This window comes from Taeniopygia guttata, chromosome 3 (genome assembly GCF_048771995.1).
Source record: "Taeniopygia guttata chromosome 3, bTaeGut7.mat, whole genome shotgun sequence".
In the NCBI taxonomy this organism is placed as follows: Eukaryota; Metazoa; Chordata; class Aves; order Passeriformes; family Estrildidae; genus Taeniopygia; species Taeniopygia guttata.
The window spans coordinates 90,030,954-90,045,090 of record NC_133027.1 but is presented as its reverse complement, the minus strand read 5'-3'; the positions used below and the strand labels follow the sequence as shown (position 1 = coordinate 90,045,090).

The window sequence follows — 14,137 nt, the reverse complement described above, 5'->3', positions numbered from 1 at the left end:
CTTAAGAAATACATTAATTACAGTATGAATTAAATTAAAAAGCAATTACATCTTTCGTACTTCAGTGCTGTTTTTAATTGCACTTTGCCATTAGCCAAAAGCAGTGTAAATATTGGCCCAACTGCCCTGTTGGCTGTTGGGTATGGTATGGTCTTTTAAGAACCCACATGTAAAAAAAGCTGCAATTACAATGTTGTTGCACTTTGAAATAGCCCAAGTTAACAAATAAAATGTGTTGTTGTTTGTGCATTTAGGCAATAATGTTCAATTCAGATGGCTCCTTCTGTTTGTTCACTAATAGTCATTTTATTTTGTGCAGGACCAGCAGTTCACAAACATCAGTACAACAGCAATGCAGTGACAGACATTAATTTGGATAATGTTTGTAAGAAAGGAAATACACTGCTCTGGGATCTGGTCCAGGATGAAGATGCAGTGAGTCCAATACCAGAAAACATTATTTAAAAGAAGAAAATAAATACAAAATATTCATTGGCCTTTCTTTCTACTTGCTATAGATTCATCTCTCTGAAGGGTTAATAAATGAGGCAGAGAAGCTGCTCTGTTCTTTAGTCTGCTGGTTCACTGACAGACAGATTCGAATGAGATTTATTGAAGGCTGCTTAGAAAATTTAGCAAACAACAGGTAACTTCAATCATAAATTATCTGTTTTATAAGTATATTATTTTTATTTTTGCAACATACCAGAAATCCTAGTTGGCTATAATGGTTATTTCATTTTACAGGAAGACAACTTAAACTAGGCAAAAGCAAAAGAATAAAAATAGTTTCCTAAGTGTTGTGGATGTTTCTGATGCTCCATTTCTTTCTCTTATGGTGTCCTGAATTTCTCATTTTGTTGCATTTGTCTGTTCTCCCTTGTGCCAGAGCTTACTGCTTTCCTGCCTTTGGTAAAATCAGGTCAGCACCTCAGTGAGTAGAGGGCAAGGTCAGGTGCCTTGGCCTGAGCATTTTATACTGAATATTCAGATTTCACACACAAGTGGCTGAGGAGCAGACAAGTTCTTTTCCACCAAGTGTGTTAGGGGGTCTAGTTTTTGTGAGGAAGGAGCACCTTGACCTCAGATAACTTGTTTTAATACCAGCCAAAGCTGTGATATTGTATTGGTGAAAGTGGAATTTATTTTCATGGTACAGATGAATGCTAGACATCACCTGCTGTGTTATGGTGTTACCTTTTTGCTGAGAGCTGCTTTTTTGAGATGAGTTAGAAGCATGCTGAGAGATTATTCTCAGCTGTGTGTCCAAGAAATGTGCATGTAAAGAAATTGAAGTGTAGTTCAGGTTCAGAAAACTTAATTGGTTGACTTGATGGGGCATTTCACAAGAGGACATGAGCCTGTTGGAGCACCTCCAGAGAAGTTGATGAGAGGGCTGGAGCCCCTCTCCTGTGAGGAAATTGTGAGAGAATTGGGATTGTTCAGCCTGGAAAAGAGGAGGCTTCAATGTCTAATTGTGGCCTTCAGTTCCTGAAGGGACATGCGGAGAGACTTTTTACAACAGCCTGGAGTGGCAGGACAAGGAGTAATGGCTTCAAAATTAAAGAAAGTATGTTTAGATTAGACATGAGGGAAAAACCGTTGATTGTGAGGGTGTTGAGGCCCTGGCAGAGGTTGCCCAGAGAAGCTGTGGCTGCTCCATCCCTGGAAGTGTTCAAGGCCAGGTTGGACGGGGCTTGGAGCAACCTGGAATAGTGGAGGGTGGAAGATGTCCCTGCCCTTGTCAGGGGATGGAATGAAGTGACTTTTAAAGTCCCTTCCAACCCAAATCACTCTATGATTGTGATTTACAGCACTTTCCTTTAGTTGGTTTGCTCACAAATTCTCAAAGGAATTTTTCAATCAGTGATTTCAGTTTTGTAACAATCATGTGTTGTTTTCTCTCTTAGATCTGTAGTAGTTTCACTTCGTCTTCTTCCCAAGCTGTTTGGAACATTCCAGCAATTTGGGAGCAGCTATGATACACATTGGATAACAATGTAAGTAGGATCCTGTCCCAAGAATTTAGGGGGCCCTTTGGTGTATAAAACCCTTTGAACGGTGAAGATAATACAGAGTTCAGCATTCCTTAGCAGAACAAACCATGTAACTGCCTGTTGTAACTGTAGAGAATGGACTGACAGAACTTCTGAAAAGGTGACTGATAATCAGCAATTTTTCTTGGCCTTTTTGATGTGACATTTAAACATATGCCCAGTTCTGAGTTAGACCTTTTCTGAATTAGGGCCTTTAGGAACAGTTTTCATGGGCTCCACAGGAAGTGTTCTGTCAGTCCTGCACCTGAAAATAGCATTAGGAAACCATAAGGATTGCAAGGAAGAAGAGAGTACAGCACTGGAAAATGCTCCTGAGATGGAAAATTGAATGTTTACTCTGGAGAGTTACGTGTGTGCCATTTTCCTGTAATAGCTTTCTGCTTCTTGGGGCTTTTCTGATCTTTCTAAGCAAACCATAATACTTTCTGTCCTTTAAATTGCCACAGGTGGGCAGAAAAAGAACTAAATATGATGAAACTTTTCTTTGATAATTTGGTACACTACATCCAGGCAGTCAGAGAGGGACGACATAAACATGCACTGTAAGTACACAGCTGACTTGGAGTGTTTGATATTTTATGGTTTTAATCAGTGTTGCTGCTGATGTGTTCTTGTAAATAAAGACTTTCTGTATGGACATTTCCTGCTTAGAGAGACAAAAGTCTGTAAAAACATTTTAAATAGCTCCTTTTTCTTAAAAAACCCCAACTCATGTCATTTTTTTGTTAGACGTCATGTTGAATATTTGTGTTTTTGATGTTCAAGTTAATTTAAAGTGATTTCGTATACTAGAACCATTCAAATGTTTTAGTTTTAAATTTGTCATTAGCCTTCACATGATTTTTTTTTGTTTGAATACATCCATCTGCACTTTTTAATCTGTGTGATTAAAATCAGGTGTATATAAACAAGCAATGCAATTTCCAGCTCCCCAGTCCCAGAGGAAGAGGCTGCTCATGTTTTGACAGATGTCAACGTCAATATGGGCACCCACATCTGAAAAATGTTGCTATTTGTGGGTCCAATTTAACTTACTCAAATCTAACTTCATGCTTTATATTAGATGTTGCTTAAGTGAGGAATTACTTAGGAAGGTGGGATCCTTTACATTCAGGTAAAATGAGAAATTGTTCTGCTGCTTTTACCGCATAAATAGAAATAAAGTCAATATTTTATGTAGGTTATGAAAATATTTTTATTAATATAAAGAAATTGTGTCATTTGGAATGGGAAATTTAGAATAGAAATATCAGCATTTTACAACTTAGGGGAAAAAATAAGGTAGATCCTGCAAGGTGACAAAATGATACACTTGAATTGGACTGTAAGACCTAAACCCCACTCCTATTCCCCCTTCTCAATTCCCAAGAGAAAAAGGACTTTATCTAGCGACAAATATTGTGTCATTCTGCTGTTTGAGGTGGTTTTGCAACCTCTTCAGGTGGTGTTTGGGCCATACACTGAACTAGAAATTCAGAAAGAAATTTCAAAGAAACAATTATTTATGCTTTTAAGAGGCACATGGGTGAGTAGGATAGAAGTTATGGCAATAAACAATGAAACAAACTTCCATTTTTTTGTCCAAATTTTCATTTAGATACAGCCACAGTGCAGAGGTTCAGGTTCGTCTTCAGTTTCTGACATGTGTGTTTTCAACTCTGGGATCCCCAGATCATTTCAGTGAGTATTTCAGGCTGTCTTACCACAGAAGCACCCCAGAGTAAGACAAAAATACCTCTTAACAATCCATGTCAGCTTAATATGTTATTTTAAACATACAATTAAGAATAATCTCTGAGACAGTTTCAAAAGAAGGAAGATTTTCTGGCAAAGGCACAGAACCAACACTGGAGTTCAAATTCTATTGCAGTTCTGTGAGAACAAATTTTCATGTTCTCTGTGCTGCAGTTTTTCTAAATAAGAGGATTGTAGTAATTACTAAAGGAAAATAATACATTATGTACTTATGGTACATAATTGTTAGTGTCCATAATGAGGTCTTTTACTGGAGTACTATATTCCAAAAAGAAATAATTCTTCATATTCCAATACTGTCAGAAATTAATTTTCCTTATGAAGAAAGAAATTACACTTTTTACAATTGAAATTTGGGTGGTCTCACTATAGATAATGGAATTGTCATGCAATACATTTATATGCTGTGACCTGACAGAAATATTCTGATTTTTCTGTGTGTTCTTGGGTTTTATGGAATATTTGGTGTTATAAAGGATAGTTAAAAATTCTTCCCCAATTATAGGGTTGAGTTTAGAACAAGTGGATATCCTGTGGCACTGCTTAGTAGAAGATTCTGAATGTTATGATGATGCATTACACTGGTTCTTGAATCAAGTACGGAGTAAAGACCAGCATGCCATGGGTATGGAGACTTACAAGCATCTTTTTTTGGAAAAGGTATGTGCAGAGTTCATTGCAGCCTTAAAATTCCAATAATGACTAGAATGTTTCATTCCATATCAACACTGTTTATTGCATTTAAAATTGTTTCTATGGAAATCATCTCTTCAGTAGTCCAGGAGGTCCCTGCTTGTCATGCAAAGGTTTTTCACTGCTTGAAGAGAGGAAGGAAATTGATTAGTGGGAATTCTTTTCACACTGCAGTTTACCTGAGTGCTTCTTTACAAATAGCCCATGTGTTTGTCTGCAGCTGTGTAGCATTTCATTTTAATTTGGAAAAAAAAAAAACTTCACAAAACTATAGTTTGCTTTTTGCTGTACAGCTCCACCTGACTGAAAAATGGATTTTTCTTTTTTGGAGGAGCCTACAAATATCAGCAATACAGCCGCTGAAAAGACAAACATGCAGAGCTTTCTCCAAGGTGTTCTATCTATTTTGACAGGTGACATTACAAAATTGATAGATTTTGCAATAATTAATGTAGTCTAGTTATTTCCCAAGATTACACAGGTTTTTGTCTAGTTTTGCACATGTATAAGTTTTTTCTGGATGGATGGCACGTATGCTAACAAGTTCTCCTGCTGTTGATAAGTTAAGCGGCTGATGTTAAAATTAAGTAACTTTTTTTCCCCTCTGCATTGTTACAGTTCAAATCAGTGGTGACCTGTTTAAGCCAATTATACTTGATTTTTTTATTCTGTCCAAAACTCAGGGTATGATCTTTTTCAAGAACAAATCTATTTGATCTACTACATTTGAGTGGGGTTAACAATAGCAGTGATGAGTAGTAACAGTGCTAATGAAATAAATACCCTGTAATTAGTCTGTTTCAGCATTGACATTTTTTTGCATTTGTTTAGATGCCACAGCTAAAACCTGAAACTATCAGTATGACTGGTCTAAACCTCTTCCAGCATTTGTGTAATTTGGCTCGACTGGCTACGAGTGCTTATGATGGTGGCTCCAACTCCGAGGTGAGCCTGGATTCTGTCTCTTGCTTTTCTTCTCTCTGGCACATGTGAATTTTGTCTCTCAAGGCAAAGATAGGAAACCATCAAAAAGTGATACCTGTTGCTTGCATCTCTTTGTGCAGTTTATCATAACTGAGCTATATCCACTGTTGAGTTTAAAAAACAGCTTTGTAACATTTACTTGTCTAATGAAGAAGAGTCAAATGACATTCTGTTACTCATACTTAACTGTTGGGGAGGGTAGATAAATATGATTAAGAACCACAATGGTACAGCCAGGACGAATATAACGCCCCCTACTGGCTGGACAATCACCCTCACCTTCAGCGGGGTCCAAAAGCCGAATGGATTCTCCCATGTCACCCCCCAGAATGTATGGTTCACCCCACATCTGTAACCCTCCCCTGAACCATCAGGTGCCTGTGACCCCATTGGCCCAGGTCCTGTTCCAGCCCACCCTGGAGCCCCCTTTGATAAAGGGTCTCCAGGGGGCTGGACGCCCTCTTGGATCTTCCCTTCCCCTCCTGGAGAGTCCTCCGGGAGTCCCTGCTCTCCTCTTTGTCTCTCCCCTCCCCCATCACCCGAGGCCCAGCCACGTGCTGTGTCTGGCAGCTCGAGGCAGGGTCACAATGTATCCTGAATAAACCTCTTCCCCCAAGAGCAACCACAGAGATCTCGCTTGAATCTGTCCGTGGAATACAAATATATGTCGTTACACTTAACTATAACTAAAAATGTGTTGTAAAATGTGCCTCAGTTTATGTATTGCTGCTTTAGAAGTTTTTTATCCAGAGCAATTATTTCATAAATAAAATTATATTTCACATATATTCTCTGAATTGATTTGAGGCATTTTTTTTTCTTGCAATACCAATTGTAGTTGTGGTTTTAGGACGTCATTTAGAAGTACTCCTGTTCGTCAAAAATGAAATTTTGCTATTTTGAATTTCAGCCAGTTCTCCTCATTTTTGACTTTGAAAATGTTTCTGAGAAATTTAGAGTTCTGTATTAATTGGTGTGTGCAGTGATGACAGTGCAAGCAGTGGAGAAAATGAGATGTTGTTAATGATTGAGTCAAGAGGTAAAAAGAATGTCTCAGATCAGAAAACCCTCACTCCCAGTAAAATAATGAGGCAATATTTTGTTTCTGTGCTCGTTTTCCTTTTGTCCAACAGCTGTGTGGCATGGACCAGTTCTGGGGCATTGCTTTAAGGGCACAGTCTGGAGATGTCAGTCGAGCAGCCATCCAGTACATCAACTCCTACTACATCAATGGTATCAGCTTTCATTTTGCGCTTTTTTTCTTTTGCTGTTTAAAGTGCTGTAAACAATACCCAGCACTATCCTTTTATTATTAGTAGTATTAAAATGCATTGTTCCAAAGCTGTGCCTATAAATTGACTTTAACTGGTATTGCAGGTAAAACTGGTCTGGAGAAAGAACAGGAATTTATTAGCAAGTGTATGGAGAGTCTGATGATAGCTTCGAGTAACCTGGAGCAAGACTCTCATTCAAGTCTGACCATTATTGAAAGAGGGCTCTTAATGCTCAAAACACATCTGGAGGCTTTTAGGAGAAGGTAAACAACTCTATTGATATATTTGGATGCAGAATTTATTTCTATTCCTCTTACCATAATGATGAGTGTGTTAAGAGTGATCATTAATTTAAGGAGTGGTTTCTTTGTGTAAAGGAAATACAGTAGGGAATAATTGTGAAAGATAATAAATAAAGTTTAAACAGTTAACAGATTTGGCCCTTCTTGTATAAAAATACGTGGATGTGTTCACGCTTCCCCATCCCTCAACAAAGAAACTTCTTCAAAGTTATTTTAATTTTATTTGAAACATAGCAAGGCTGTCAATAACTTCCTCTCATTGAAAAAAAAATCAAAATGACATTTGCAGGTTTTGCCTTTCATTGTTCAGCAAACATTTGTGTCAAATAGGCTTTGACAAAAACACTTCTCCATGTTTTTCCCTGCTTAAGGTTTGCATATCACCTGAGACAGTGGCAGATAGAAGGCACTGGTATCAGCAGTCACTTGAAAGCCCTGAGTGACAAACAGTCGCTACCTCTAAGGATTGTCTGTCAGCCAGCTGGACTTCCTGACAAGGTGAGTGAAAATTCCTTCTCCAGGCACACCCTCCCCTGCTAAATGCTTGTAATTCCACAGATCTCTTGGGAAAATAAAATGCCTCTTTTCTTTCAGATGACCATAGAAATGTACCCTAGTGATCAGGTTGCTGATCTCAGAGCAGAAGTCACACATTGGTATGAAAATTTGCAGAAGGAGCAGATAAATCAGCAAGCACAGCTTCAGGAGTTTGGCCAAAGCAATCGCAAAGGGGATTTCCCTGGTGAGCTGTTCCTACCTGGAGATTTTGCCTTTACAACTTAAATGATTGTGGGTGTTTTTTTTTTTTTTTTTTTGCTCAGATGCCCTGGCTAAGCAAGTATTATGATTTAGCTTCTTTAGCTGTAGTTCGAATTAGTATTACCCTTGCTTCTAATTAATAGTGTTGTTTCTTAGCCACTACCATTTATTTGAAATTGCAAAGAAAATTTAAATCCTTTAAGTCCTTGAATCTGTTCAAATTCCATGTTCCAATAGATTTTTTTTCTCATATTATTTTTCTTCTTGTTTTGATATTATTTTCTGTAAACTCTAGATTCTTTTGCACATGACTTGATAAAATTCTCCATTTCCATGGATCTTATTCTGTACTTTATCTGATTAATACACTTCTGGCTCTGCCATTTGATTCAGAGTTTGAAGCCACAATTGAAATTCATAATTTATGCTCTGTATACATGTGTTCCAGTCAGGTGGAAGATTTTCCTTAGTCCTGCAATTGCTTTTTAATTTATGGTCATCCAGTAGCAGAAATTATTCTTTGTTCTGCTTTGAGGCTCCTAATTTAGAATGTCACCTTGCTTTGTATAGTGAATATGCATCCCCTTGTTGTTCCTTCTTTGTGTTTATGAGTAAATGAAAATTCCTGCTTTATCCTTCTAGAGGATGTTATATTCCTGATACTGTATATTACAGCATTTTTATCAGTTATTGCTGTTCAAAATGTTTTCTGAATTATCTTTATATTTTCTTGGATTTCTTTCTCATTATAAGCATGAGTTAGCATGTAACGAATAATTATCTGAATATATTCTGTCTGTGAACAGTTCTTTCCAACACTACTATTAGTATATGTTTAAACATGATTCAGACTTGCTCTTCACAGTTTACCAACTTCTAAAAACCAGGTTTTAATGAGATACAATGTAAGTAAACCAGACTGAATTTTGGACACATTAATTGCCTTCTTTGTAAAATCCTTTTCCAGCTACTCATCAGAAGCAGTTTTAGTAAAGAGACTGTCTTGTTTTCCACCACATAGCAGAAAATAATTATTTTCGTTGTAACTGGCATTTTAGAAACGTGGTCATGTTGGGCAAAGTCTGCTTGTTAGAAGAGAGGCTTGGTTGTCTGCAACAAATGGAATTTAATTCTTAATCTTTTAATGGTTCAGGTTTTTTGTTCAGTGTTGAGTTCTTTGCAGGGTGTTCTCAGTTTTTACCTTCTGAAGTGGGTGTGACTTCTTTGGTTCCAACTTACACTTAAGTAAGATTAATCAATGCTTCTTTGATTTGACCACAAGTGTATGGTACAAGGGCATTTTGTTAATGATCACAATCATTTTCTATTATCCTTCTGTGGCATAGTGTCATTTACTACAAAATATGGAAGGCATGTTTGAATTTGTATTATAAACACTTTTCACTACAAAGTTGGATGACCTGGTATTGCAAAGGTTATTTGCAAATACATGCAAGTAAATTTAGTTTAATGTAATAACCACTTTTCTTGAGGAAATTGCATCAAGTTTTTGCCTCTACTGAGGCAAAAAACTGTGCCTCACACAGTTTTAATGTGTACTATTAAAACTGTGAAACTGAAACTAGGATTCCAGAATATTGCTGAAATAGGCTTTTATCCTAGGTGGCCTCATGGGACCTGTGAGAATGATTTCATCTGGGCACGAACTGACAACTGACTATGATGAGAAAACGCTCCATGAGCTGGGGTTTAAGGATATGCAGGTACTGGCAGCATGAGAGCAGGCCCTGAGAGCAGTGGCCAAGGCTTGGTTTTTGTGTTCTGCAGCTGATTGCTCTGCTGAAGGGTGGGGTGGGTGTGATCAATCCCTGGCCTGATACCAACTCAGGACTGGAGTCTCCCCAGCCTCAGGGACAGAACCGGGAGTGTGATGCCTTGGGAAGGCTGACCTAGAACAGAGGCTGGACAGAGTTAAAGAATAAAGTAGGGATTTATTAAAAGGATATCGTTAATGGATCCACCTTGGGCAGCACAAGAGCCCAGCCACGGCTACACCCAAAGTGGTCACAAAATGGACTGGACACAAAGGTCTCTCACTTCTCTAAGTTCTGCTCCATTTGCATATTGGAGTTAATTTTCCAATTACAGCTTCAGCCCATGAGGTCCCATCCTTCTTGTTTCTCTCTCTTCATTCTGCTGTTTATGCACTTGGGCCTGAGGTTTGGATCATTTGTCCTTTGTCCCCAGCTAGAGAAGGAATTGTTTGTCTCCCTGCTCTATGAAGAGAGCTCACCATCCCTTAATATGAAGCCCAGGCCCACACACTAAAGCAGTACAGAATTTGGAAAATATGAAAGCTAAAATCTCAGACATAAAGTGCAGCTACACCATGAATGCCTTAAGTGAAAGCAAACCCAAACTTCATTTATGGCACTTGCTGAAAATGCTGCAAAGCCAAGATTTGACTACAAAACAAAAATTTTTCATTAATTTTTTAATTCTGACCCTTCTGGAAGCATTCCATGGCTTGTCATAAAGTTGTCTCTCTGCTCCTTGTCTGTCTGTTCCAGATGGTGTTTGTGTCCCTTGGTGCCCCCAGGAGAGAACGCAAAGGTGAAGGTGTCCAGCTCCCAGCTTCCTGCCTACCTCCTCCTCAGAAGGACAACATTCCAATGCTTTTACTCCTGCAAGAACCTCATCTTACCACCCTGTTTGATTTGATAGAGATGCTGGCCTCTTTTAAGCCTCCTTCTGGAGAAGTGGCTATGGAAGATAGTGAGGTAATTTAGAGTAATTTTATTAGAACAATTATATTTAAATCTTACTTAATTTGATCTGGTTTTCCTGTGTAGCCTATTTTTTGTCTACTCTGTTCAGTTGCTAGAGATGTTTATTCCCTGTTCATTCATGTGGTAAAATCTTCATAATTCTCCTTTGTTCTTAGCAATAATATTATTCTGATACATTTGGATGTTCTAAATATTGTAAAAGCTATAAAAGCAATTTTTAAGAAACAATATTGATTATTTAAGTAAATGTGGTGACTCATAATGGGAATTGAGTTGAAGAAAAGTTTGTAAAGTTGTATTGCAAAATCCAAGCTGTATCTTGTATACCATCATTAGCTTGAGGGAAATTAAATCGTATATAGTATATTTGAACCTGTAATTTACTTATAAGTTTTATTTGCATTTAAATATTTTAAAATATGTGATATGATTTAAAGATCATGTAACTTAGTTTCTTGGAAGTTGAGACCTCAATTATCATGTATATCCTAATTGCGGATTTAGTTATTAGATAGGAAATGGCTTATTAACTAGAAATAAATACATTTTTGGGCTTTGAAATGTCATTTTCTCAAAGAAGTTAACCATAAGAATGGTTACGGTTTGGTTTGTCAGAGTGCAAGGTGTGAAGAGCTCCATCTCCATGCAGAAAACTTATCCAGACGTGTCTGGGAACTGTTAATGCTCCTACCAACATGCCCTAATATGCTGCAGGCATTCCAGAATATTTCTGATGAGCAGGTGAACAAAATTTTGCATGTTTATCTTTATTATACTTGAATTTTTTAGCATCCAATGCATTATCTGAAATTTCCCCAAATAGGAATGTAACGTAATATAACATAAATGTAATATTTATTTTGTAAATTAAAAGAATAGTCAGTACTAATGACCACAATCTTTTTACTTGAATTGAAAGAGCAGTTTCTTCAGCTGCAGCCTGGCTTTTAACACTGTGGCTGTTGTGACAGTGATACTTTTGTACTCTATTCCCTCAGTTCATAGCATGGGTTGCTTAGAAGCACAGTTGGTTTCTTGTCCTACAGATAAAAATATTACTCAGCCTCTTTAAAAGTGGTTGAAATTATATTCTAACAGATTTTGGATATTGCAGCTTCTTATGCACACATGCATCAAATTTTGGTGGCAGTTAGAGTGTGGTTTTTGCTTTCCTCTAAGGTAAAATTGTGTGTATTTTAGCATATAGTAACGTTGCCTTTTCATTATTCAGGTTGTTAATCATGTATAGAAATCTGCTTGAAGTTGTCTAATTTCAGATAACAGATTAAATTAAACCACAAATAATTTGTCCATGCCACTTGAAAAATCCTCTCCCTGAATTTTTAGATAGATGAGCATTACATATAATTGTATTAATTGTTTTCTGTCTTTTTTTTTTTAACTTTTAAGGGTAATGATGGCTTTAGCTGGAAGGACCTTCTACGAATTAAAAGTGCCCATAAACTTTTGTATGCCCTGGAGATTATTGAAGCTTTGGGAAAGCCCAACAGGAGGATAAGACGTGAATCTACGGTAATTTTTTTGCACAGAATCTCTGTGTTTCTCTGAACCAAAGCATATATTGATGATTTATTTTATAATATTCCAATTCCTTAGCTGTTTCTACAGTTCATCTTGTTTATATTTAGGGAAGTTACAGTGATCTTTACCCAGACTCAGATGATTCAAGTGAAGATCAAATAGAAAACAGTAAAAACACATGGAGCTGCAAGGTTTGTTTTTCCTACAGTATTCCGTGATACGTAAGACAGTTTTTCAAGACATATATAAAATAAAAACCCATTTAAAACGTTATCTATCTTAAAATCTTTTATCTCAAATTTAGAGATAACATTTGCAAGTTTTTCTGCATTATCAGGCTTGTAAATTTGTGGTGGCCATGTAAAATTATTTATTTTGCTTTCATAAAACATCCAGATGAATAGTTTATAATTTATTTATTAATTTTTAAAGCTTAGGTTGGTATCTAACTGATCTTAGTGGTATTTCTGTATCTGCTTTTTCTCACATTGGTTCCATAATATACTTACAGTTTGTTGCTGCTGGAGGGCTCCAACAGCTACTGGAAATTTTCAATTCTGGAATCCTAGAGCCTAAGGAACAGGAATCGTGGACTGTGGTAGGTGTTCAGTCACCCTTTCCCTCCAGAAGAATATTCCTGGTATTTGTAAAGACATTTAATACTTTGGGCCTTTGTTACAGTTATTGTTCTGTTGTGAAATAGATTCATTCTCTGATTGAAACCACCAGAGTCTATGCAGTAGCATATTTTTTTGAATATTTTATATTCCTGGAAGAGCTTATTTTAAAAAGAAAAGTATACATATAATTCTGTTCTTTTATGTTTTAAAACCACCCTTCCTGTTTTTCTGTGAGTTTTGGGGAGGGCTATCCATTCTTAAAATTGTAGCTCATGGAACCTTAGAGGGAAAAAACCTGTGTTCCTTCCTCAGGAATGATTGCAACTGCATTGATATTACTATAACAGATCATACTTTTTTAAAGAAATCAAAAGTAGCCAAACAAGAATGGAGTGTTCATTTCTGCTCTTTTTTTCCTTGCTTATTTTAGAGAAGGTTGTTATTTGGAGAATTATTTATTATAGTCTGTGTTAAAAGCAGTAATCTGTTAATTATCTTTCCCTTATCTACAAGGCTAAGAAATACCATTTTCCATTGCTGTCAATGAGACAATTAGCATAGTGGCTGTGGTGCTAATAAAGACACTTTTCAATAGTTAACATGTTATATAAGGATGACTAATAATCATCTTTTTCATTATTCTATCATTAATTTTGAAACATAAACATCAAGGAATTTAGAGATTTTAGAGTAGCTAAGATTTTAGAGATAAGCCTTACTAGAGTTAATTAAAATAATTGAGTAGGCCTTGATGAAGTTAAGAGTTAGTAGTTAACTAATAATTGATTGCATGTCAACCCAGTGTTTAGTTAGCTGGGTTTATAATGAAGAATATAGAAACTGACAAATAGCTTTTAGGAACATAAGACAACTGTGGGCCTCTTCTGTTCTGAAGCCAATTGAAGACAAGGAATGGGAATTCTACCACGAGTTCATTTATCATATTTGCATTGAAAAGGTAGAAAGGTCAGAATGAGGAAGACTTCATTTACTTCCTCATTTTGGGACCCCTCCCCATGAAAGGGACCACCGACCCATTTCAAGGAACAAACCACGCATGCTTAATAGCTTTTGGAGTGATTAGCATATGAAGTGAGGAATGGGATGTACCAAAATGATGAGTATGTATTTGTATTTTGGGTATTCAATACTTGGATGGATAAAAGGACTCTGTAATCACCTGGAAGCTGCGGTGTGTATTTGGGAGCTATCCCACACAGAATAAACACACACTTTCTAACTTTAAACTGTTGGAGAGTTTTTGTCTGTCATAGTAGGATATCAGTACTAGATCAATATCCATATTTCTTTAATAGTTCAGTTTGAGCTAAATTCAAGTTACTTCTAGTTTTTTCTTCTTTATACCTTGCTGAGGTTTTCAGCTGCAAATTCCATAGCAGG

General features: G+C 36.8%; 1 protein-coding gene across 9 annotated transcripts in view; it reads left to right on the top strand.

Annotated features, from left to right (window-relative positions):
- The window catches only part of USP34 (ubiquitin specific peptidase 34), a 112,962-nt gene that overhangs the window by 55,127 nt on the left and 43,698 nt on the right, over positions 1 to 14,137 (top strand). For all 9 annotated transcript variants that reach the window (XM_030268774.4, XM_030268771.4, XM_030268769.4 and 6 more), the window contains 17 exons: positions 320 to 435; positions 519 to 646; positions 1,911 to 2,000; positions 2,504 to 2,599; positions 3,655 to 3,737; positions 4,318 to 4,472; positions 5,337 to 5,450; positions 6,623 to 6,722; positions 6,867 to 7,026; positions 7,437 to 7,563; positions 7,660 to 7,807; positions 9,448 to 9,548; positions 10,356 to 10,565; positions 11,190 to 11,315; positions 11,985 to 12,107; positions 12,224 to 12,307; positions 12,628 to 12,714. In XM_030268774.4, coding sequence (XP_030124634.4) covers positions 320 to 435; positions 519 to 646; positions 1,911 to 2,000; positions 2,504 to 2,599; positions 3,655 to 3,737; positions 4,318 to 4,472; positions 5,337 to 5,450; positions 6,623 to 6,722; positions 6,867 to 7,026; positions 7,437 to 7,563; positions 7,660 to 7,807; positions 9,448 to 9,548; positions 10,356 to 10,565; positions 11,190 to 11,315; positions 11,985 to 12,107; positions 12,224 to 12,307; positions 12,628 to 12,714 — 2,048 coding nt within the window. The remainder of the gene's footprint in view (positions 1 to 319; positions 436 to 518; positions 647 to 1,910; positions 2,001 to 2,503; positions 2,600 to 3,654; positions 3,738 to 4,317; positions 4,473 to 5,336; positions 5,451 to 6,622; positions 6,723 to 6,866; positions 7,027 to 7,436; positions 7,564 to 7,659; positions 7,808 to 9,447; positions 9,549 to 10,355; positions 10,566 to 11,189; positions 11,316 to 11,984; positions 12,108 to 12,223; positions 12,308 to 12,627; positions 12,715 to 14,137) is intronic.